Source organism: Phoca vitulina, unplaced genomic scaffold (genome assembly GCF_004348235.1).
Source record: "Phoca vitulina isolate PV1807 unplaced genomic scaffold, GSC_HSeal_1.0 scaffold4, whole genome shotgun sequence".
Classification (NCBI taxonomy): domain Eukaryota; kingdom Metazoa; phylum Chordata; class Mammalia; order Carnivora; family Phocidae; genus Phoca; species Phoca vitulina.
The window spans coordinates 1,308,466-1,332,378 of NW_022589707.1; the positions used below are offsets into that span (position 1 = coordinate 1,308,466).

The 23,913-nt window shown below is 43.2% G+C and overlaps 1 protein-coding gene across 4 annotated transcripts in view; it reads right to left on the reverse strand.

The window, feature by feature from the left end:
* The window catches only part of CNTNAP2 (contactin associated protein 2), a 1,915,205-nt gene that overhangs the window by 227,240 nt on the left and 1,664,052 nt on the right, over positions 1-23,913 (reverse strand). For all 4 annotated transcript variants that reach the window (XM_032401131.1, XM_032401133.1, XM_032401132.1 and 1 more), the window contains one exon: positions 11,511-11,681. In XM_032401131.1, coding sequence (XP_032257022.1) covers positions 11,511-11,681 — 171 coding nt within the window. The remainder of the gene's footprint in view (positions 1-11,510; positions 11,682-23,913) is intronic.

Sequence of the window (23,913 nt, forward strand, 5' to 3'; positions counted from 1 at the left end):
TTGTCAAGGACAAGCTGAACTTTGAGAAACATGGGAAGAAATTTCCTTTGTTCTGCAACATTTCTGCTCAACATTGAACGGACTCCAGAACCTACAACCCAGACCTCGAGCTGACACGTACAGGTTTATTTTTCACCCACACTTAGAAAACAAACAAACCACAAAAGTCTTTATGGTTAGCCATGGAATCTGAGTGACATTTACAAGGCCATATCTATAAGAAAGTGTATTCCAAGGTTCCGAAGAGCCAGCTCAGAAGCTCCTATACCACAGTCCTATGTAAATCAGGAAGACATGGGGAAAAAAGTAAAACATAAATATTATAGAGATAGAAACGAGTCTTCTTTTCCTAAAGTGTTTAAGAAGAGTATATTTCAGCTATGACCCTCGTCCTATATGAGATTTCACGGAAGCCTTTATGTTTCTCTTTGTCTTCTCAAAGTTCCTATCTTGATTGCTGTTAAAAGTTATCTTGTAATTTGAGCAAAATAGGTCTTTAAAAAGAGAACTCCCTGAAATCTTCATTTGTAAAAAACTGTATTTGTACGGTTTTTCCAGCTGACATCCAGTTGGCCTGTGTTCGGTCACCTGGTTTTAATTTAGGTGTTCGATGACTTGCAAAACCCTAGCATTGTTACGCTTACCGTCCTCTTTGGCCCTTTGAGATATGTCTGGTTTTGAGCTATTTCAAGTAATCTTCCCCAGTTACTCACTATATTTAAATAAAGCTTTGCTCCCTGATTTATTGCATCTTCTTCTTCTTTTAAGCAGCTTTGAATTAATTGGTCCCAAGTGTCATCCTTCGTTGAATCAATTCGCCAGCATTAGTAACATGCGCTGATGATGCACCAACTTTGTCTCCTTGAGACATTTGTTTCTATGAAAATAGAGAGCCCGTAGAGATACTGTTCTCTTCTAAAATGGCAGAAGTAAGGTCTCTAATCCTATGATAACTCCAAGTAGAGATTTGTACTTTTCTCACTAATCCCGGTGTTTATTCCTGAGTAATAATAGTACACTTTTCTTCCCATCTCAGCCTCACACCAGAATGCATGAATCCAAGCCTCTTTAATCAATTCTCTTAGAATGCCTGTTGTCTTCTGGCTGGCCACAGGCAGGCTGATTCCAGTAGTTGGTCTTTTCGACACTTTCACATGCCATCTTTTTGAAAGAAAAGATTTTGTGTCCTACCACACACAGTAAATAGTACAGAACACATTAGGATTAGAGAAAGCAAGATAGAAGAAGAAACATTCTATCAGCAAAAATATCTCTATGAAACTGCAGCATTCTTCTATAGGAATGACACCCACCATATATACTCTATTCAGACAAACACTATATAAAGATGCTCCTTAATGAGGATGTCTATGTAATTTTCCAAGCAGTGCATGGAATTGTCTTGTAGAAATTTCAATATTTTTAGAAAAATGAAAGACTTCTATGATATGTATGTTTTATATTTTAAATCGAGATGTGGTAAAAAAAAATTATTTGTGTGGGCAGGATTTCAATGGGGGAGGGGAGAGACAATTCCAGAACAGGCAAAGACACAGTGGGTCATAAGAAAGTTTGGGTGGAGACCAGAGAATGTCAGTAGGTGGAGGATTGGGGGGGGGGGCGGCTAAAGCAAAGCACGTGGTACTGGTGGGTGAGGGGCAAAGTTCGTATGTAAAGAAGACTGAAAAATTAGGTTAAAGCCTGGAATCATTTGCCAAGCTTAAGTACTTGAACTTTGCATTATAATGCATTGACAAACCATCATGGTGTATAAGAAAAGGAATGATAGGGCAGATCTGTAGAAATCTGTCCTCACCGGGGAGGGTGGATGTCAGGAAGGAGGGAAGGAGGTGAGGGAGAATAATTATAAGGCTGTTTGAATCAAGAATCCAAGGCATTTCAGCTAAAGGAGCCATCATGGGGGATAAAGAGAAGTTTGAGAAGACTTCATTATCTTTTCATTTTTGTTTCATTCATCTTTTTCCAACTAGTTGGAACTGATGCTTTCTCTGGGACTGCTCTGGTATGATGACATACCATCAGGAATGTCAGAATAACATTATTAAAAATAGAGTGTTCTATGGGGCACCTGGGTGGCTCAGTCGTTAAGCGTCTGCCTTCAGCTCAGGTCATGATCCCAGGGTCCTGGGATCGAGCCCCTCATCGGGCTCCCTGCTCTGCGGAAAGCCTGCTTCTTCCTCTCTCGCTCCCCCTGCTTGTGTTCCCTCTCTTGCTGTGTCTCTCTCTGTCAAGTAAATAAATAAAATCTTTTTAAAAAAAATAGAGTGTTCTATCAAGATAAACAGTCTATCTAGTGTGGGGACATCAGTGAAACATTAAATATGACTTCGATCTTTCTAACCTGGGTCATGAAGAAAGTGGTGATGACATTAATTAAGATGGGGAGCACAGGAGAGGGCTTTTGGGTGAAGATGATGGATTTTCATTTTGACATACTGAGCTTGAGGTACCTATGGGTGATTCTGATGGATCCTTAATTAGAATTTACAAGTAGGGGTCCATGATTTTAGGAAATCTCCTAATTACATTTAGGTGAAGCATGTGCGCAGGCTGGAATTTATTTGAAGCAGATATCATTTGTTCTGATATAACCCTCCTCCTCCCATCATCCTTAGGAGAACTGAGAACCAGAGCATGGAAAGTTAAGACAATGCTTCCGTATGAGCTCACTTAGAATGGGAGGTGGCAAGCCACAGGTGAGGCTGATGGCCTCCAGCAGGTTTATGGGATTGTTGATGCTGGAAAAGACCTTAAAGATGGTCCAGCTTGCCCTTCTTATTTTCCCAGGGAATGTGATGACATCTGGGTAGGTAAAGCAACTTCGATCTTTCTAGATCTAGATGCTTTCTAGACAGACAGATGGTCTGTCAGCCTAGAATCCTGCTCTTTATTTCTCTTGTTGAAAAACTGTTCTATTAATTTTTTTTTGTCATTCAATCATTCCAGATTTTCTCACAGCAGGATTTTTTCTTTTTCCATTAAAATATAATTTATAGACAGTAAAATGTGCAAGTCTTAAGTGTTCAGTTGAGTAAATTTTTACATATCTGATCACTCCTTGGATCAAGATATAGAACATTTCCACCACTGCAGAAGGTTCCTTTGAGCCCCCTTCCAGTCAATACTTCCAATCCCCAGAGATGGACACTGTTGTGACTTCTAGTTTTGTGGATTACTGTGGTCTATTTTTGAATGTCACATAAAAAGAAACCAGTATGTGTTGTACTATATGTGCGGTGTAATGTCTGTGAGGGAATCTTGTCTCTTAACATTTACTTACTTTTTATTGTCCTAAAATGCCTTTACTTTGACTATGTAAATAGGCTGGGGGCTAAAACGGAGGTTCTAAGGGCACAGGGGCCTGCAGTGAGGTCCTCAGGAGCCTGTGCTCTGGATTCCACCTGATTTTCAGAGCAGAAGTTGAGTCCCAGCTATCTCTTTGGGTGTGGCCAGTAACACCCAAGGTAACCGGTAATTTTTCGTATCAGGAGGACATCCTCCTCTAAAGTCTACCCTTATAACTCTAGGGCACCTTCACCGTGTATTCAAATGACTGTCCCTTCAGGGAGATGGGCAAAGAAATCTGAGTAAATTTAATCTGACTCTGTTATTTACTAATCATTTGTATATCTTCTAATACTTCAAATGCAAACAGCTAATACATTACATAGCTTTAATGTAACACAAATTTCATCTTTAAATTGTATCTCTGAACTTTTTTCTTTTTGGCCTCTAATAGAAATTAAACAACTACATCAGAAGCTAGAGAAATTTTTTTTAATTAAAAAATCACAATAATGTTCAGGTTTTTAATTTTTTCTGATCTATTTTTTTCCTTAGGTATTTTTTCCTTATGTATTTTAATGACCAAGTCAGAATCATTCTTTAGATCCCAAACCTTTAATACAAACTGAACTCATAGCTAGACTTGCGAAGTAGTAGAATCACTAAAATTCTTCCTAAATCTATGTTGATAACCCAGGTTGGTTTAGATAATTAAAAGAAAATTAATACAAATTAATTAGGTGCTAACACCTGACTTGTATTAATAAAAACTCACAATATATATTAAAGGAAAAAAAAACCCTAAATAGCATCCCCATGGCACAACAGGCCAGCTAAGTGGAGTCAGACATTTCTCATGTTGATATAAGTGAAGATCTTTAATGTAAAAGTTGTTCCAATTCTGAAATAGTGGAAGATAAATTGCTGTTAGTTTATTTCTTCTGATTCATCAGTTTCTACATATTGCAGAATATTTTCTGACTTTCTGGAGCATGTGCACTGCAGAAGACTGCATCTTGGAAAATGAAAGTTTTTCCTTAATACCTTTTCCTAAGATTAGCAGGACATTAGACTGCTGCCTCCACATTTTTTGTGGAGATATTCCTGCTAAATGTAAATATTTTCTCCAAGCCATCCTGATATCTGAAAAAGCTCAAACTTGGTGAATATAGGAGCTTATTCTAATGTATTACAACAGTTTCTGGTTGCTTTTCCTGAATGTTTCCTAGTCAGTGAACACGTCCTTCAAAAATTTTCCATCGTGTCAAAAAAAATTTTTTTTCCCACCGTGTCCTCTGAAACCTCTTTTAAATTTTTGAGCAAAAATAAAAACTTAACTTGTAACTATCAGAGGTGATGGATGTTAACTAGACTTACAGCGGTGATCATTTTGTAATATATAAAAATACTGAACCATTATGTTGTACACCTGCAGCTAATATAGTTACATGTCAATTATATATCACTTAAAAAAAAGAAAAACCCCTCCATGGTCACTGTTCATCGTCAGACAGTTCCAACAGTTTCCTGATTGCAGCCCACCTTCAGGAACCTCATGTACAAACATCACTGCAGCCCCTTCTCCCAGTGATGTCAGGGGCGGGGGGGAGCCCGCAGCTGGGCTTATTCTTCACTCTCATTGCTTCTTCCAGTATTCTATGGCACCAGAGGCTTTGTTCAGCAAAGCGTCCCCCTGTGACACACACTTACTCTCCCCACGCTTCCTGCTGTCATCCTTTGGATCTGAGTACTGGAACATTTGGCTCACAGGCTCCGTGTCCACTCCATCCATTGCCATCACCACCCGGGGCCCCCGTGGTGATGTGGATGACCTGCCAACCCTCTGGCCTCTTCGTCATTCCCTGACTTTCTCCACAGCCCTTTCATACAACCTACAATCCCACTTGCATGGCCAGCCCATGCATCTCAGACCTTCTTATCACCCCAACTGCTTTCCCGTGAAATCTCGAATTCCAAAATTTCACCAGCCATCATCTGTCCTTCCACCTTTCAGTGTGTTCTTTGTCAGTGTTTTGAACACCAGCCCTTTCACCATGGTGATCCCCTTCTCCACCTAGATTTTCCATGGTTCTCCATTTAGACTAGCACCTCCTCCGTTCGTCTCATTCGCTCGGCAACCTCCTACACGACACCTGCTGCGGGCCAGGCGGTGCTCTGGCCCTGGAGAGGTGATGGTACACGACGCTCCATATCCCTCCCCGCACTGGTGTGGGGTGTAGAAACCCCTTTCTTTTATTTATTTTTTTTTAAAGATTCTATTTATTTATTTGACAGAGCGAGAGAGAGAGAGCACAAGTAGGCAGAGCGGCAGGCAGGGGGACAGAGAGAAGCAGACTCCCTGCTGAGCAGAGAGCCCGATGCGGGGCTCGATCCCAGGACCCTGGGATCATGACCTGAGCCGAAGGCAGACGCTTAGCTGACTGAGCCACCCAGGCGCCCCCAGTAACACCTTTCTGATGTATCCACACCATGTAAGACTGGCATCCTGAGCCCGAAGTGTTCTTTCTCATTCATTTTGAGGCTCATTTAAAATGATACAATCTCTAAAGAACCTTTTCTTATTCTCCAGTCAGAACTAACTGTTGCTGCATCTGGGTCACCACTGAATATCACTTGTACTTCTAATATTTATTTCATCTTATCCAAAATATTGTTTTCTATGCTAGTCTCTCCCACTGGATGGTGGAGTTCCTCTTTGGCACATACAGAGGCGGCAATAAATATTGGCTGGAATACCTAGACCACTATATATTTAGAATCAGATCTGAGGCTTGCCAGAATGTCCCCATTGCTTGTATCATACTTCATACTTGTTAGCAATGCCACGTGCTCATAGCTCCCGCACACCTGTCACGTTCCCCATTCCGACACTTTCGTTCATGCTTCTGTTTGCACTGTCTTCTCCTCCTAGAATTCTTTGCCCCACTTCTTCGTCTACCTAACATCTTTGCCCGTTCTTTCTGACCTAACCCGGCATGCCCTCCTCTTCCTCTTCATTCCCAGGAAGGGTTCTGTACCTCTCCTCTAGATGTGTAGAGTACCTTAAGGCTATCATTGTGATTTACTTATCGTGTTTTAATGATCGCAAGTGCCCTATCTGGAATCATCTGTGTGACCTGTGTAGTCCCAGTTTCTCCTTCTGTAAAATGTGGCTAAAACTTGTTATAAAACCTAGAACTGTTAATACCTATAAAAGCTTTAGAAACAGTGCCTGGCACTTAAGAAAGGTTCAGTGGAAGTCATGCATCTGTACTGTTATCAATGTGTTTGTCTCCTTCATTAGGTGAGAATGTTGGGTTCCCTTGTCTTCATCTTAGACTCTCCAGGATCTACCCATTGCCTCTGCCCCGGCAGGTGCCCAGTAAGTGGTGGTCTGACGATGGGACCATGGTCATGATCACCATCTTAGCCAGAAAAGGGTTCTAGACAGGTCAAGTTGTTCCCTAGGGGTAACTCTGAAAAAATAAATGGATCTATCCATGGTGGTTAGTGAATATTTTCAGGGCAATATTCCCCTGCCATCTCAAAAATGCTAACAAACACACAAGCTAACAAAAACAACAAACACAAAATCATTTCTGATTTGGAAAGGGACCGCCACATTTGTGGCTTATTCTCTCCTCCTTACTTTTACCTGTTTCTTTCAGCCCCTTCAGATGTTTGGATTCTGGATTGCACTCATTTCCACCTCCTCGGGGATCTCACTTCTTCAGACAGTCCCTCTCTCCCATTCCTCCAACCTCTTCTTGTTTGCCAGATTCTCCTCCTTACTATAGATGTGAGCTCAGGTCTCTACCACATACAACAGCTGCAAGAACAAACAAAACCACAGTCCCCTGACCCCCATATCCACCTCAACTCACCCTACACGGTCTTACTTTTTGACCTCTACATGATAAACTTGAGGGACACTTTATGTCCTTATTTTAGTGACCTCTCAGTTCAGTAGTACCAAACACTCTTTTTTTGTTCTTTCTGAAACTCTTTCTTCATTTGATCCCTGGGATATCACTGTCTCCCTACTTCTCTGCTCATCTGCTACAAGCTATTTTGCTTCCCTCTATCCCTTAAATATGGGTTTCATTCTTGGACATCTTTTTTTCCTGTCTCTATACATTTGTCCTGGGCAACCTCATTCATGCTGAAGGCACCAAATACTGATTTCCTAATGATTCTCTTAGTGATGATGACTCTCAAACTGTATTTCTGACCCTAACCTCTCTGTTGGGATCCAGACTTGTATGTACAGCCCCCTTTAGACATGTCCACCTGGACAGATAACTACCATATCCCTTAGAGGCGCAAACTCAAAATATCCAAATGTAGTTTGCATTTTGCCGTATTTCTTAGTAAAAGGTGCTCCACCTGCACAACTGTCAAAACCAGAAACACTCGTTTCATTCTAGAACCTTCCTTTTCACTTCATCCTCACGACCATTTGTTAAAACCAGTGGACTCTATCTCCTAAAGGTCTCTCACATCTCTACCCCTACGTTGTTGTCTCTCTCTTCCATTCCCTCTGCCTCTATCTTAACAAGGGGCCCCATCGCCTCTTGTCTGTCTTTCCATCTTCTCTCAGGTGAATGCAAAGCTGGTCGCGTTCTGCCCCTGCTCACTGTCACTGTCAGGACCACATCAAGCCAAATCTGTCCCGAGCCCAGAGCACATCAAGTGCTCTGCCCCTGCCAGCCCCTCTGCTCCAGCTCTCTGCTCCCCACGATGGCGGCCGCTCCCTGCTGAGTCCTTGGGTTCTGTCCCCCACACCCTCACTCACTGCTGTGCCCCTCCTGCCACATTTTCCTTCCCGATCCCCACTCCTCCCCCCTTCTTCACCTTACTGGCTCCTGCTCACCATCACAATTTAATTAAAGCATTACACTCCCCGGGAAGCACTCCTTGTCTCCCAGGCAGGTTTCCATCTTCCTCCTCGGGGCTCTCTGCCACCTCAACGTGTTCTGGGAGGTGGTGTGGTCTGGTGTTAACAGCAATGACTCTGGGACAGACAAAAAGTGTTCAGGGTCAGGCGCCAGCCCTGCCACTTCCTCGCTGGGTGATCTTGGCAACTTACTTGGCCTGTGCCTCAGTTTCCTCATTTGTAAGGTAGAGATGTTCATGGTATTGCCCACTTCAAAGGCTGGTTAGGAACGTGAGTTGATTTAGGAAAAATCCATGGACGAGTGCCGGAGGCACAGTGAGCCCGTATAAAGCTGAGCTATTTTTATTATTATCGTAACTACTGATTACTTGTCTACCCTCCAAAACAAACAGAAAGAACCCTGATTTCCCTCCGAGGAAAAGAAGCCATGACTATGTTTTTTGACTATGTTCCCTCTGCACCTTGCACAGCATCTGGGACATTGTAGGTACTAAATAAACACTGAATGAATGAACACACACATAGTAAGTGAAATATAGTCTTAAAATTTTACCTGTAAAGTATGCTAATGAGTAACATCAGTCTAATTTTATCTTGCGTGTTTGTTTTTTTTTTTACTTGCACAGGAAGATGCTGATGGTGTCTCATTAACTCAGTGTAACTGACTCACTGTCCTTAGAGTCAAGAATCTTCTACTCCTGACAGGAGGGCACGATGTACTTAATTAACAGAAATGTTATTCTGGAAGCCATGAACTGTGTAGGCATGAACTGTGACAAAATTCCTCAGGGACACAAGCAGAGAAACAAAATTTGAATTCCTATCAGAAAGAGATCAGAAAGCCTACCAAGTTAAAGGGGGAAAAAACAGTAGAGACAGTCTTTACAAGTGTGACTTCAGGAACCGTCTTTTCTGAGCTTCCTGGCCGGGAAAACAGGTGTGCAGAGCGCCTCAGCCACACAAGAGAGAGATGGGTTGGGGATAGAGTGCTCTACTCCCATCCACCGCCTGTGCATCCTGCAGAGAAGAGTCTGGAGCAATGTGATAAATGGGGCAGCCACAAGCCTCCATCTGGCCATTTTTTCCTCCATGTTCTTCATGAAACCACTGCTTCTTATTTGCTTTGAGGAAGTTTTTCTCAAATATATAAACGTGCCTTCTTTTCTCTCATAGGTTCCTTTGAACCTCACTGGAGATGCTCTAGCATGATGGGCATTCGGTATCTCTGCCACTGGAGGATCTTTCGTCCACCCTCAGTAATTGTCAGAAGCTCCGGAGGACTCCAAGCAGAGGCCAGCCTCTGGTCTGAATGTCCCACATTTCTTTACCAGGGGGAAACACTATGACAAAACGAGGCTATCATTCTCCCTCTGCACAGAGTTTTCATCTAATGGAAAGACTGGGGAAACTTTGAGAGCATCTCTGAAGATTTTTCAACATCAGAAATAACTGAAATTCTACTATGCAGGTGCTAAGTAGAAACCTTTGCTTTGTCTATATTTGGTTTGTCTTCTTTCCAACCCAGGCGCAGGCTTACAAAACAAGGACAAGGTAATTTTATAGAAGCATATAGAATTACTCAAATATGGATCGTCAGTTTTCTTTTTTGCCTCGTTTCCTCATATTTTCTAAAACACAATCCAACCAATGTAGAAGTTGGGAAATAGTTTGAATCAATAAATTTTAACTGTGGAAATGAAAATCCTTTTAAAATAATTCCAATCCATAAGTCACGTAAAGAGAGGATGACTCTTTAATTACTTTTTTGTTTTTAAAGATTTTATTTTTAAGTAATCTCTGCACCTAACGTGGGGCCTGAACCTACAACCCCAAGATCAAGAGTCACATGCACCACTGGCTGAGCCAGCCAGGTGTCCCTGACTATTTACTTTTTAATTCTAGGACTAGAATATTCTCAGTTTTCCTTTCAATCAGATCTGGCTCAGATTAGATCTATAACGAGCATCCTCAGGAATATGATCATGATACCTCCTATTTACTGAAATAAATGCTTTATGAGTATCCATATTCTATTATTATAATGACCCCACAAATTACTACCTCCATTTTACAGATCAGGAAATTGGGATTCAAAGAGATGAAGCAATTTACCCAAGGACTTGGATTTCGACCTGAGACTATGAATTCCAAAGACTGTTAATCACAGTCCACTGTTTTACAAAAAGAATCCCATGATCACAGCAGAAAAACACTGCCTGAGGTCCCTTTTTAAAAGACCACATTGCATAATTGCAACTACAGAAAGAGAAAAATAGTCCATCAGATATTTCCAGGAAATGGGTTTGGGATCATGATGGGACCAGACCCAGTAACACAGGCCCTCAGATAAAGGGCGCAGACTGGGAGAAAGGAGACTTTTTGATGTGAGAGAGGGGCACCGAGATCTTGTGGAAGGACACGGGGGCCTCGCCTTGTGTATCCGTTCCGTCATCTGCGCTGATTCTTTCTTGGTCTGAACAGTCAGGAGAGCCTGACGTGTGCAAATATTCACCAAACCTCGGAGTTTGTGGACTGTACATTCTGGAAGCTGATCTACTGCCCCGAGAATAAAATACCTCTGGAATAATGAGAACTGCCCCTCTCACATCCAGCGGACCCCCACCTTCCACAGACGGCATTCCCTGAACCACACGACCTCGTGAGGATCTTTGGGATCCAAGGCAAGCTGAGCTGGGCTAAGCTTGGCAGCATCTACTCTTGCTCTGATTATGTTAGTTTCTGCACCCTTAGCTAAAGAAATTCAGAATGGAACCTTTTAGAGGGTGTGTGGGTTTGGGGTCTATTCTGGAAAGCTGCAGACTCGAAAGTTTCTACGTAGAACATAATACTGTGTCTACACTGCTTCATTAACTCATACAGACATTAATTTTTATTATCCCTCTTTTCCTTTGTATTGTTCCTCCCACTGTCTTATGTCTTACACCTGATCACTTTACACAGTCCTCTGTCTCCGCTTAACCCTGAATCCCTGGAAAAGAAACATATATATAAACTTTAAAGACACACCCTTCCCCCCGTGTTACGGGAGCAATTTATTCTCTCATCTTCTTCCTTGAATAGCACTGCTTGGGAATCTCTGAATGTGCCTGCTTCCTTGGGAGCAATCCAAGGGTGGGGGGGGGGTGCTTAGGTCTTTCTCGAGTTTCTATATCTACCTTCCAGCACCATTTCTGGAACGAAGGCAACCACTGATGTTTGGATCCAATGACATTACATAGTCAGGGTCGGGATCCACCGGAAGTGACAAGAGAGGCTATTCACGAGTTGACAGAGAGTTTATACTCACATTTCAGCTCAAGTTTGATGAAATCTGTGTTGCCCAGATTTTCCAGAAACACTCCCCGGGGGATTAATGTTTTGAAGTAGAAAGAAATGTCAGCACTAGTTTCCCCTTGGAAAGTAGAGAAGTGCAGGTAGGATGATGGGTTTGGGAAAGAGGCAGCATTCCAATAATTTCCTGTGGAAGAAAAACAAACAAACAGGGTAATTTGTACCTCGATCATGGGAGTAACCAAAGAGAGAGCCCTTTCTTGAGTTTTAACAAGTTTCCATTGGCAATAGCTCGTTTCCTCATATCCTGCTGCACATCACTGCACAAAATCCCCACAAACTTATTTTTGACTTTTCCCAAGGTCTATGTCTGTGTGTAAGAAAATGTTTTATTAATGATCGAGAGTTGGGGTTCCTACCAAGAGCAGCCCTGGAGGGACTCTCGGGAGTAAGTGCTAGTAGAGGAGAAAGCAGAGGGACACCCCTGGCTCGACCATGTGCGGGTGGGGGCTGTTTTGAACTCTCGCATATGTACTGGTGGCTTAGTCTTGGTGCAAGAAACACCTGGGCTAGACCTCGAGGGACAGAACAGGAATGGGGTCTTTGGTATTCTGCTCTTGCTTCTCATCCACCTTTGTCTTTATATAACCAGCGCCTGCTCAGACACTGGGTATAGGTGCTGTGGGAATACAGTGTGGGGGTGGGGGGAGCCCTGGGAAGCAAGGAGCTGGTGAGAAGGCTGGATGACCAGGCAAGGCCATCATTTTCCCACCCTTCCCATTCCAAACCTCCACAGGCTAGTCACTGTAAAGGGAATGTCTCCCCCTCCAACTTCTTCCTTCCTGGGGATTTCAGGTGAGGGGGTGAGGAGTGCTGAGCTGAGCCCATCTACGGGCTCTCCATCAGCCTCTATCCCTGAACTCATGGGGAAGACACAGTTGTACACTCCTCCCCCCCTTCACTTGATCGTAGCCAGTGTCCCCAGGAGAAAAGCAGTTCACAGGACAAAATAAAAACACCCAACTAAGCTATATGACTCACATTCCATTAGAACAGATGGGCCAAGAATTTAATACAACCAGGAGCTGACTCTTGACTTTATCTCCAGGGGAGAAACTCCTTTTGAATGTGCACATTTCTGAGTATGTTTACTATCCTGGCTAAGGACTAGAATACGTAAGCATGCTTTAAAATAGCTACTAAAGCCTTTCCTTGTAATACTACACCCAAGTTAACATCACCAGATTCGGCCGAAGATGGAGTCACTCATGCTAAGCCCCATGGTGGCAAACCAAAACTTAACGAAGTTTCAACGCCCTGCTCTCCCAGAAAAGAAGGCTCAAGTCAACCAGTTGGCTTTTGTCTACTCAGCACACATTACCCAACTGGGCTCCAAGCCTCCTCTTTGCTGCACACGAGGGAAGTGACTCTGCTTTTGCCAATCAGCACACATCCGGTGCAACTTTCTTGCTCCTCCTCACTTTGGTCGAGAAAAATTACTTCCTTTGCACAGCTCTTCGGAGATAATTTCTCCCTCCTAGATTAGATGCTTCCTGATTCATGAATCGCTGGATAAAACCCTACTAGGTCAGGAAATTGTCTGTGGAGAATTTTCTTCTAACATCTGAGGGTTTTTTTTGTTTTTACTTTTTACTGATTTTTGCTACACCTTTCCTTCAAAGAACATGATCAATCAATTAAGTTCACTCTAATCATTTTTATACTACATTTTTTCCTTTCTTTCATGCAAATTATGCACATATATAATATTAAGTTCAACTGCTATTCTTAAATAAAACTATTTTTGTGTTGGTGCAGCTATTCTTAAACTCTAATTTTAAATTAAATACAGAATGTTGTTACTATATGAGATATGTAAATACCCTCTTATTTAAGTCATGGTATTTGTTTTCGTTCTTAGAGACATCTAGGATATAGTGACATCTAGATAAGTGAATGGCAATTTAGAACCAGTAAGCCAGGGCAAAATATGTTTGTAAATGTTTTCATTAAGGTTTTTACCTTAGGTGTTGGTGGTGGTCAAACCTATTATTTCAGGGGTCCCAAAAGTCTTAGTGTAGTTTTGAGCTATTTTTTTTTTTTATTGCAATATCATAGCTTTCATCAAGAGCAAAATAGACTAGTTTCCTCTTGGGAACAAGAATATGGTATGATATTGGTTAGAATAATACCTGAAAAGAAAGAATTGTAATTATTGTGTAAGTTGCTATCATCTGAGGGCTGAGGGCTCTTCCTGACTCAAGATCTGGCTGAATTTACTGTGAGCGGGCTTTGGGCTCACCTTTACCTGTTAACTGAGAATGAAGGTCTCTCAAGATAAAACCTCAATCAAACTAGAAGTTGCAGCCCTCCCACCAACCAGAGTTCTGGGAGGAATGAAGCCCAGTCCCCAGGGCCAGCAGGATGCAGCTCACCCTAATTGGACCAGAGTCCTCTTACAACCGAGAAGCCGAGGAGCCTTCGAGGCTCAGAGTCCCTCAGCCATGCTTCAGCCTAAAGCAAAGCAATTCTGTCTCTTTAGGCTGAATCCCCAGGACGTGAATGTAATTAACATTTTAAAGTTTCATTCCAATCAAGTGCATTCCTGTTTTCTGAGGTGGTGATGTATTAACAGAAAGGCAGTTGTCTAAAATGATTCTAGAAAAAGGAACGCTAAAAGTAAAACATGTCAGTATTTATTTGAGGTCCAGCGCTGGTTATTTAGACAGAAATATCCCCGGAGAGGAGAAGGGCAGTTCAATCAGTTCTTCCAGTTTGATGAAAGATCCCTACAGACCACAATTCCATTTGTTCTAATTCTATGCTCACTAAGCAACTTCGAACTAATTTGGCCTTTTGAATAGACATATTCACAGGGAAACTGAGCTTTGTGCAAATGGTGGTGACTAGTCTTCCTCCCGGAAATGTCTGGGTTCTCTCGTGATGTCTTTAAAGTTGTCACTTGCTGTATGTCCCGAGTCTCTGGATGAACGGACTCAGTCCAGATTCTTGATCGGCCGCAGTGAGGACTCTCTCGGGACCTGACTGGTGGTGTCAGAGCTGAGGTGTCTACCCAGGAGGTGTTGAAGGAGAGCCAGGGGCACGAGCCAAGCACATCAGAAATCCTATCTAGTGGTACATGACAGAATCGGTAAGTAAACACGTGTACAGGGATGTGGGTGCGGAGGCTGTGACGGGCAGGGTAGACCATAAGAAAGTTTGGGTGCCACCGCTCCAGACCCCAATAAACTTCTGGGAGGCTGTTCTGGTGAGTCTGTGGGCCAGTCCCTGGGATTTCTGGTTATAACAAAATAACACAAGTGCTTTTTTTTTTCTAGTGCTCATTGTGCTTCATGACGCAAGGGGCTTATAGCATTATTATTGTTTATATTGTTCCCAACTGACCATAAGCTCCTTGAAAGCTAGGAGCAAACCATTCCATCTCTGTAACCTTTGGCTCCAGAACATAGTAAGTACTCAATAAATAATTATTAAATCCGTGAATAAGTGAATAGCTGCCCCTTGCGGTTATATCCAATTCCACTCCATGTGCAAAGTCCTCATGGGACAAAAATCTACCTTATGGGAACCTGAGTATTGAAGATACTAAATAAAGACAAACAAGAGCTGACACTGCTTCAGCACCCCCTGATAACTGGACACTGCTTTCCCTAGCACACTATAATTTTTTTTACCCATGACTTAATTTCTGTTTTTCCTTACAGACCTCATGAATGATGCCATGCATTTGCAAGACTGATGGTCTCATAACCTTAAGATTATTGAAATAGCTGCAATTTGTACTTGCTATCAAGGTCAGGGCTATAGAGGGGAAAGTGACATTGGATGAGAACACCACGCTGGAAATAAAGAGATTTTGCTGTATGGCAAGGACTGGTGTCTTAGCAGGTGCGGACAGGCGAAAGGGGGCAAGGTTGGAAAGTGTGAAACAGAACAGAAATAACTACCTGAGACCGGAGGGGCCAGTCAGCAGCCATAGAATAACGAGGCAGGTAAAGGGGTCAGGGAACCAGCCCAGGGCCGCGCAACAGTAATCAAAGGCTGGGCAACATGGCTGCCGTGAGGTGTCAGGCCATGTGAGCAGCTTTTTAAATACATCCTGGGCCAGGCCTGGGCCATCTGCTGTGGCAGGAAAGCCAGGGAGATACCAGCCAGTGCAGGAGAGTGGGGCTGGGGCAGCCAACCAGGCCTTGCTGACGTTTATCATCCCCACAAACCTTAGTGCATCGTTAGTAGAAAGTGCTGCGCCATATGTTCATCCAAATTCTTTAACAGCCATTTACTTTAAACTCACCAATGATTATTTGGCACGGGATTCTGGCTTCAGATTTCCCAAGGATATTTTCTGTTGGGCAGTGTTAAAGAACTTCAATCTAAAATGGAACTGGAGGGTAAAAAATGGAAAATCTCAGCCATGTGCCCCCAGGAAAAGAAAACTGAAGGACTGACAGACTGATTTCCCATAAATGCCTGATTTACAGAAATCTGACAATGTTGGGAGTTTCTTAAATGATAAGGAGTTGGTTGGGGGCTACCTCGTAACAATCTCAGGAAATTTTTGCTCACGGTTTCCAGAGGCATGAACAAGAAATGACCTGGGTTGCACTGGTCTTGAAAAATAAGCTGAATTGAGCTTTGTTTGTCTGACTGGACTGGTTTTGTCTGCTTGGGGAATTTTCACAGCTGGCCTTTGTTTGTTTTTTATTTTAACAGACCTAACTGAATTCTCTCTTCTCTCCATCCCCTGCCCATAAACACAGCCTTCCCCAAACCCTCAATGGATGCCCGGAGCTTGCTATGGTCTGCGTGTCCCAAATAGCAATTCCTCTGCTATTCCCAAATAAACTCATCTTTTTGACAATTTTGAGCTTGCCTCAATTTACCTTTTTTTTTTTTTTTTAGGTCAACAGCAGCAATTAGTTTGAAGCCTAGTTTTAATCTCTAACCAAGTATTACAGGTTCATAGTTTTAATAGTCCTGTGGTGCTATAAAGAGCAGAGCAAAATGCAACTCTCTGCTCTACCCCTTCCATCCCAGCCCAATTTCTTAGCAACAACTCCTACACTTTAACTCTTTCATATCCTTGTATTTCTAAAATGTACGTGTAGCTATGTATTAATTTATGCATTGTAGATATACTTGATTGACTTTCCTGAATGCAAGATGAAGGCTGAGCGTTTTTAGAACCCCCTCTCCTTATTCCCATTCTCCATATTCTCCCAAACTGGCAAACTCACAGATTTTTGGTTATACTGAAATTCAACATTTACATTTTTAGGACTATGTATTATTCACTAATGAGTCAACTAGTAAAATCTAATTATATTTTATGTGTATAATTTTTTTGTTTCTCTTGAATCAATAATTACCTCTTTTCTCATTGGCTTGGTTTTCTTTGTACCTGTCATAAATTCTCTCCAAATTCTTCAACATATCTGTAAAACTCTTCCCAGAAATGTTCCCAACATGACACACATTGGGTAATCTAGCGGCTCCTCTTTTTGTCCCTCAGAGGTGCCTTCTAGAGCCTCTGTCTTCCTGTTGCCCTGTGGGCTGGCCCTTCTCAGGGTTGATGCACAGCTCTGGTCCTGAGACCTGTCTTTTGCCATTACTGCAGGCTGTCCTTATGCTACTCTTCAGTATGAAATGCCCAAATTTTTGGACCCCATGACTTTGGGTGATCCCTCTTTCTGGGTCTACACCCTCATTTCCATAGGCACATTCTCTTGTAGCTTTTTCAGAAAAGCAATGTAGGAGGTCAACCTTCTAAATCCTTGCTTTTCTGAAGAGTCATTACTCTACTCTCACACCTAATTGAAACACTCCAGAAAATTATTCTGCCATGGAATTTTAAAGGCATTTCTTCACTATCTTCAAGGTCTCTGTGTGGTTATTGAGAAAGCTAATGTTTTCTTTTTTTTTTTAAAGATTTGATTTATTTATTTGACAGAGAGAGACACAGCGAGAGAAGGAACACAAGCAGGGGGAGTGGGAGAGGGAGAAACAGGCCTCCCGCTGAGCAGGGAGCCCGATGCGGGGCTCGATCCCAGGACCCTGGGATCATGACCTGAGCCGAAGGCAGACGCTTAACGACTGAGCCACCCAGGCGCCCCGAAAGCTAATGTTTTCTAATTACTACATCTTGTATGTAACTGATGGGGTTCAGGACATGCTCCCCCAAATATGGCACCTTAATATATTGAATATTTTAAGCTGAAGGAACGTAAGAAATGGCAGGTGCAGGAAGGACTCTCTGACCCTCCCCTGAAACAGGTCATAGACCCTCATGTGAGGAAAGGAGCACCCTCATCTCAAAAGACAAAGGGACCTGAGAGGAATCAGAACAGACTTGCTGAGTTTCCCCCACGTAGCTCATACATGGTCCCATCATGTCTTTCCATGACTTTCTATCACGTAACAAATCTAGTACAGAAACACTCAGGCTTAACCATTTCTTTATGAAGGTTCCCGTGGCATGTACAATTTCTTTTAAATAAATTTGTATGCTTTTCTCCTGTTAATCTGTCTTTGTCAGTTTAATTTTTAGGTCCAGCCAGGAACCCTAAGAAGATTGAGGACAACTTTTTCCTCTCCTACATAATTTGTACCTTTTTCTCTCTGGAAACTGTCAGGATATTTCACTCCCTTAAATGAAACTTCATACGACTGCCTTGGTATGGATCTCTTCCCCACATCAGGCCTGGGACTTTAATTTTTCCAATCCTTCTTTCTCACATACCTATTAGTTTTATACTTATCCTTATTTCTCTTACTCCTTTGCATTCCTAATTTAGATCTTTGTTCTTTGTGCTCTGCTTTGTTGGACACTCCTTCAGCTTTATTCTCAACATTGCTATTGTGTTTTTATTTCAGCAATTACATCTGTAATCTCCAAGTATTATTTCTTGTTCTCGGATAGTTCCCCTTTCTATAGCACTCTGTTCTAGGTTGTTTGTTATTATTATTGTTGTTGTTATTAGTGTTTGATGCAGTATCTTCTCTTATCTGAGAAAATTAATTTCATTTTAAAAAGTTTTCTTCTGCTTTCTGCATTATCTGTTTCTTCTGAGATTCCCTTCCCTGCCGTGTTGTTAGTTGGACTCCTTCCTTCATGAAGTCCCCGACATCACCTTCAATGGTTGGTGAGTCTTCCCTTTCCCTTCATATGGACCAGTGAATTACTAGCAAGTGGACCGGACTCTGAGTGTGTGGATCTGGGGGTGGTGGTGGGTTTATTGATGACTGGGCTTTACTACAATGTGGAGAGCTCCCTATCTCATCAAAGGGCCCCCATAAATGTCAGTATCTGTGACCTTTATTTGGACATAGATCATTCGATTTCTTGAGAGAAGAATCTTCCAACTTTCTCATGAGGAATATATATGTGGTGGTCAATGTTCTGGTTGCTCAGAGGAAAGAGGCTGAGGGGGTTCACAGTAGATTTCCATGTTTTACTTCTGTTTTAATGGAGGAGTTTTGCCTCTTTTTTCTTTGGTGCCTGCTGTCTGGAGGGTAAACCTCTCACCTCCTGCTTAGGTAGAACAGGAGAGCCAATGGTGTGACTGGAGAATGTGAACTAGGGGTGTAGCTCACGCTACACAGACTTCCAACCCATCCTCTGTGAGCCTCACCCTCATGGAGCCTTCTGCCCACTCCCATTCCTGAACCTGTGGGAGTTCGCTGAAGGAAGGGAAGGAGGGAGCACCTGAACATGTGACATGCTCGAGGTCCCCCTGTGACGGTGGTGGTCGCAAGAGCAGGGAGTGCTGCGGAGGCAGAGTGGAGAGGGTGGTGGGGTGACAGTAAGTGACCTCATGGGGCTGCCCTGGCGTGTCACTTGGTGAAGCTGCCCCGTGCTGGCCCACACAGAGGCTCCACTGTCAGAGTCTGGCTCTGTCACCCACCCCTACTGGGTGGTTTGCAACTGGTTTCTTGATCTTCCTTAATCTCAATTCCCTCATTTGTACAATGGAATAACAATGGAACCTCTCTTATTGGGTGTTGAGAATCACAGAAGATAATCACAGAAGAAATGGGTTTAGCAGGGTGCTGAGCACAATGGAAGTGGTCAACATGTTGTTACTACTGTTACTACCACCAAGATGACGTTAATCACGACGCCTGACAGCTTTGGCGTCACGTGCACTCACTGTCTGAGGGCTCGGCCAAGGAGTGGGGGAGGATGGGAAAGGAGCCTCCTTTCCTTAGACAGGTGCAGAGCTTGTCAGCAAACCCTGAGGCCCCTCCTGAGCCTTCCTTACCCCGTGGGTGAATTCTTTAAGGGGGAGCAGCAAACTGCTCCCAGCTAAACTGAGACAACCTCCAATTCTGACTTCTCCAGCCAAGTGGCTTATCTCAGACTCATACCCATGTCTGCCCTTCGGCCCATTCTCTTCTCACCCTTCTGCTCCCCACTTACTGGCTTTCAAAACTGTGTGCTCCCCATTTCTTCGTCTCCTTACTGCCTTAAAAAAATTCCTTCAGGACACACAAATGGGAGTCACCGTGAGCCTTGGGAATGTGACATATTTTGTAGAGCAGCCATTGAACAAAAATCTGATGAACAAAAGGATGGCGGAGCCTCTAAGAAAGCAGATAATCCGTAGGTAATCTCATTTGAACAAAGGTGTACCCGAGATACCTGCAGGCGTTCTTTCCGCCTCCTCAGTAAGGAGATGGGTAACGAGGAAAAGAGAGACTCAGCATTTGCCCAACATGGAGGAAGGAGACTGCTCGTGGGCTCTCCAGCTGTGGGCTGCGGTTTGGCGAGGCCATGGCTGCGGCTGTGGTCCGGACGCCAATGGCTGTCAGGTCCAGCAATTTCCTCAGAGCCATCCAGTGGCCCAGTCCTGGGACCACACTGAGAAGCGTAACTATAGCTTTTGCTTTAAGTGGCAAGCGATTTTGAATGTAAATACGAGCTCTGAGGAGACTAATTACTCTAAAAATTTTTAGTGACCCCAAGGTTAGAAATTTGGGTTCTCTGTGAGTAATGCCATGAGCCTTCTATTGTTTACCAGGGGCTGGGTGCTATTTACAACAATAAGCCAGATGGCTTCATTTGCATGTAGATTTGAGTCTATTTGTAGAGGTGTCGTATGGGTAGGAAAAAAAAATGACTTCCTTAATTAAACCATTTTGCACATTCAGGAAAGGTAAAAGTAGCTTTGCTCAGCTCCCAGCCTGATTTTATAGGGCAAGCTCAACTTCAAAATGAAGGGCTCCAAGTTAAAATGTCATTGACTTGCAAGGTGTCACCTTCACCAGCTAGTCTTTTCTGTTGCTACAACATACAGGGCTTGTGGGCGGGGTCAACAATGTCATAAATCTTTCATCCTGTGTCTCTCTGGGATTTGGTGCTTTTGGGCAAGAATGGGATTGGGGTCCCACAGAGAAAGAGAATATAATAGTGAAACGCGGAGGTCACGGTGCTTTCTGCACCTGCTGTGAGCAGACCAGTGGCCTGATTACGGGGGGATGTGATGAAATGGGCTTGTTCCTGATCAGTCATGGAAACTCACACACTGAATCTGTCAGTGGTGCATATAAACACAGTGGTACTAAAGAGGTAATTTTATTTTATTTTGAATGCCTGAAACAGTTGTGTGTAGTCAGATATTTGGAGATGGGGAGGAGGTCTAAAACTCTCTATAGTCTCCATGTTAGATCCCTAAATTTCCTCAAACTTTCTTTATTGGGACTATTAGTTATGCCTAATTAGGTACACTAGTCATCTTAAGTATAATGGGATTCAAAGGTAAAAATTATTCACCAGAAGTGGAGAAATGAATAACTAGGTTTGTAATGGAAATATCTGTGCTCCCTGCTCTTCATTCAAATGTCTGTCTTGGGTAAACTCTAAAGGTTTCTGGGTGATCGATTCCAAAGAAGGAGGGGATAGCAAGCCTGAATGTCTCCTACCCTGATGAACAAAGGCTTGGAAGAAGATGTGTTTGCTTTAGCAAGAGTAAGACTGTTGTATCTGGAGGTTGTAGGACATATTTATATCACTACATGCAGGTTGAAATTAAACATATTTAACAAGCAATGTAGTACACAGAAGTGCCATGGGAGAGCTGCTCCAGGGACTGCCTAAATTTTCAATGCTTGCATGGCAGTCCCAGGGATAAATCTGCTTTTCTTTCTCTTCCTGGGCGATGTGAGGTCGTCACTCCCTTTCATGATTTCAAGTGCTACCCGTAGATCAGTGATTCTAAAATTTATGTACACAGATCGCTACTGTGAGTTCAAGATTAACATATGGGTTTCTTACTGGACACCTTTGCTTTGACCTACAAGTACCTCGAACTCTAAATGACTGAAAGTGAACATATATTTCTTCCAAATTAACTCTATCTCCAGTATTCTCCACTTCGGAGCTGTTCCCACTCTGCCACTCAAGCCAGAAAAAATGGGACTCATTCGTCCAACCCACCCCCAAGGCCTGATAACCACACCTCCGAAATACTCTACAGGTAAGTCCCCTCCTCTCTGTTCCTTCCGATGCCAGGGCTCAGGTCATCCCCACTCACCTGGACGACACACTAACTTTAGGTTCTGCTTCTAGTATCTTAAATCCAGTCCTTACAGAGCCAACAGAGGAATCTTGCCAAAATGCACAGTTTCACTCTCATGAATAAAACTTCTCCTGGTTCCAAATGCCTGTGGAATACCTTGCACACTCCCGGATGTGGCATATCAGGGGTCGGCCCACTTCTCCGGCCTCCTCTCCCTCTCCCCCTCGCCTCAGGACGTGTGCTCAGCCACATGCAGCTGCCCTGACTTCCCACCTCCCACAATTCTGTGTGTGGACTCCGTGTCACTATTTGCATGGTTTCCTCTTTCTCCAACCTGCCCTTCCCGGCTCTCCCCGCTCACACACTGCATCGGGCTTAATTCCTTCTCTCCCATTAAGGTCCAATTCAGGTGCTACCACCTCCAGGTGGCCATCTGACCCCTCCCCCGCAGGGCATGGCACCCTTTCCCTGCTCCTGTGACATCTTGTATCTACCATTTCACTTAACTTGCTGCGTCATTAGAATTACTTTCATGTGTTCCTCTCCTCTGCTAGGCTATGAACTTCAGAGAGCAGAGATTATATTTTCTATTTCTTTCTACCTGCAATATCGAGCCTCACACACAGATTTGTTCAATAGGTGTTTCCTGAGGAAGTTAAAAAAAAAAGTATTCTTAAAAAGGATCTGAACCATTGATAATCCCACTACTAGTTCTTACCACTCCTTGGTGACCATCTGCAAAACCTACCTTCTCCTGTTTCTGAATTGAAGAATTATTTAGCCCATTCAGACGGGAGCTTTTCTTTTTCTTTCCTTTTTTTTTTTTGGTTTGGCATTATTTACTTGGACTTTTAGGCACATTCAACATTTCCATTCTCAGAGATCTGACATGCCGGCCCTCTTCTAGACCAGGGGGTCTTTAGCGTGCACTCATGGTGGTCATTAATGGTTCGAGGGCTGCCAGACCCGTGGGCGTCACCTTGTCTTTACTATGTCTCCCTTTGCTATCTACTTCCTCTTAACTTTTTCTCTCTCCCTACAGTTGCGATTCATGCCCTCATACCATTCAGTTCCCATTTTATCATCGGCCCCATTGCAAGGAAGCAGGGTCATAGCACAAATATAAGACTGCGACGTGGTTTGCCATACTCAGCCGCCGTGCGGAGCAGGGATGCTGTCATGTGAGGCAGGCCTCACGTATTGATAGACTATGAACCCCCCAGAGCCCCACATCCATAGAAAAACAGATTTTATATAAAATCCATTAGGTGTGTAAAATGTGGAGGGAAGCTGCCCATTTCAGCAGAATGGTGGATGCGAACATGGGAAATGGCCCTACGCAGCAGAGTAATGGCTTGATACGAGCCACACAATTATGTTACACAAATCAAAGTTTCCTTTTTGTGCTCTTTTCATTACAGGAAATAAAAAGATTCATATGTCCTATTCATAGATACTGTCGTTTTCCTACTGAAAACGAACCCGCCCCCTGCCCCCCAAACCGTCTCCAGGAGCAGATCAGTAAGGCAGGAAAACAGACCATGGTGCAAAGAGGAGGTGGGGAAATGAGGCTGCAAGCTTTTAAAACCTCCGGTTCTTTATTTGTAAATTAGAAACATAATTCCTTCGTCACAGGGTTGTTGTAATGATATAAAGCAACGGGCATCATATAGAAGCACTTTGAAATACCAAAGCACTCTAAAAGGGCAAAAACACCTCTCTTGGCCTATATTTATTATTAATCATAGAAAAATGACAGATTCTTGTGTGTGCAAGGGTGAGAGACATGGCCTGGATTTATACATAATGTGCTGCCGTTTCTTAACAACTCGCAAATACTCAAGAAAAAGGGAAGGCAGTTGAAAGAGAGCCTGAAAACAA